General features: G+C 31.1%; 1 protein-coding gene across 1 annotated transcript in view; it reads left to right on the top strand.

Moving 5' to 3' along the window:
• LOC103604045 (protein prune homolog 2-like) overlaps positions 1-2183 on the top strand; it is an 86812-nt gene that overhangs the window by 67433 nt on the left and 17196 nt on the right. Inside the window, exon 7 of the mRNA XM_008588633.1 lies at positions 346-432. Within this exon, the coding sequence (XP_008586855.1) occupies positions 346-432 (87 nt within the window). The remainder of the gene's footprint in view (positions 1-345; positions 433-2183) is intronic.

Genomic DNA, 2183 nt, shown 5'->3' with positions numbered 1-2183 from the left:
TTCTTTTCAAAATAGTAAGGGTAATGCTGATGAAAATGAAAAGCATCATTACACAAAAATATGCCATGATCGTTATAGGTTTATGCATTCCAAGCACACAAGCATTCTATTTTACAGTTATTCCTATGGGAAAATGAGGTTTGAATCATGCAAGTTTCAAATTATGTCTCAAAAAGTGTTCTTTTTATTAATCATGGCCATTCTGTACCTTCTCAAAAGATAATAGTGACTTATTTAAAACTCCCTAAAATTATATATATTCTTATTCGGGGATATATTTTCTGTTTTAATTCTCATTGAAAATGGGTTAATAATAATATATTATATTTTCTTTTTTCAAAAAAGGTTGCGGAAGAATTTGAAATCCTTCATCATTGTTCATCCATCTTGGTTCATCAGAACAATCCTTGCAGTGACACGACCTTTTATAAGGTATAGTTATTATTATAGTAAAAGTACTACTAGTAGTTTTTAAAAGCATATATTCAGTCCTAAAATTAAGAATTCATAAACTAAGAGTATCTAGTAAACTATATTTTTTGCCTCTGCCTTTCCTGAGAAGATATTTTGGACTATCCATCAAGAGTCCCCAATTAAGAGTGAAAATTATTTCATAATGCATATTTCCCCCTGATCATTATAAAACAGGGCCTCTACATTGCTTGCTGTAAATATGGAAGATGAAGTGGTGGGATTTGCATGCTACATCAGAAAAGGGAATAGACTATACTTTTTAAATGATATGTTATTTTGTAGAGAATAGAAGCGTAACAAGACAATGGAATATAAAGACTAGCCAAAACAGAAACAGGAACCATATCTGGTCCTAAATGTCCATTTCTTCTCTGTAAATATTGTGTAGTTCACCAAAGTTAGGTAAAGAGCCTGGGAAGCCATCCTGAGAGGTGCGTTCTGACCACCCACAAGGATTCTTGGTTTCAATTCAGTTCAACTCAGTGAATATGTACTCATGACTTCTTTTGTGTTAGGTGTCCCATAACCTTACATATTGGAGATACAAAAAAAAGTAATATATGGCTCATAATATATTAAGACTTGAAACAGTTCAATGAAAGGGACAGTATCTGTTTCCTAGATAGCTTTAAAAATACACTAGAATAAAGTCTTGCCTACCAACAGGATACAGATTAGATACATTGAGATTTTCCTGTATCGAAGTTATTGATAAGTTCCTAAGAAAAATTTTGATAACTTTACTGCTGGAGAAAAGAGTTGAATGTTAAACTCCTTTTTATATTTTTTTTACATAGGTTTTACGGTACCTTCTAGATTCTACCTTTTTGGTTCAGTGTTCCCTTATATTTATGTAGCATTCTCATTCTCTGTATCCAATGATTAATTCACAGAATTCAACCCAGTTTGTCTCTGGCAAAAGCTAGTTCTTTATCATGCTATATTAATTTGCTTTTAAAAATATAATGAACTATTTAAGGTATACAGAAAGTCACTTATTTTAATAACTGCAGAAAATGCTCTGATGTGAAAACAGGAATTGAAAAAGTAAACATTAGCACAGTTACTGATTCATGGATGTTTGTTTAATAATTTAGCTCTTATAATTATAAAACAAATATGTTTTCTCTTGATAAATAAAAACATTTGTTACTGTAAGAATATTGAAAAATGATTATAGTTCAACACTATTAAAAGGAGTTTCAAGATAATAACAAGGACAACAATAACACCATTAAAGCAATAGTGTTATGATAAACTATATATCAAATAATAGGTTACATTTATTGAGTCCTAATATGCATTATCTCATTTAATCCTAATAACATTCCTTTGAAGCAGATACTGTTCACTGTTTCCACTACACAGAAAAAAATCCTGAGGCTCAGGGAGGTCAAATAAATTATCTAAAGCAGGAGCCAGCAAACTTCTATGTAGGATCAAATAGTAAATATTGAAGTCTTCATTTGCCCTAGGGTCTCAGTCTCAACTACTAGACTCTGCCACTGTAGAGTGAAAGCAGCCTTAGACATTATGTAAATGAATAAGGGGCTGGGTTCTAATAAAACTTTATGAACAGTGACATTAAATTTCCTATAATTTTCACATCACAAAATATACTTGTTTTGATATCTTTTTCAGTGATTTAAAAAATATAGAAACTATTCTTAGCTCAAGGACTGTTAAAAACAGGCAGCGAGCTGGCTTTG

Source organism: Galeopterus variegatus, unplaced genomic scaffold (genome assembly GCF_000696425.1).
Source record: "Galeopterus variegatus unplaced genomic scaffold, G_variegatus-3.0.2 Scaffold4933, whole genome shotgun sequence".
Classification (NCBI taxonomy): Eukaryota; Metazoa; Chordata; class Mammalia; order Dermoptera; family Cynocephalidae; genus Galeopterus; species Galeopterus variegatus.
This window is presented reverse-complemented; position numbering and strand designations above follow the sequence as displayed.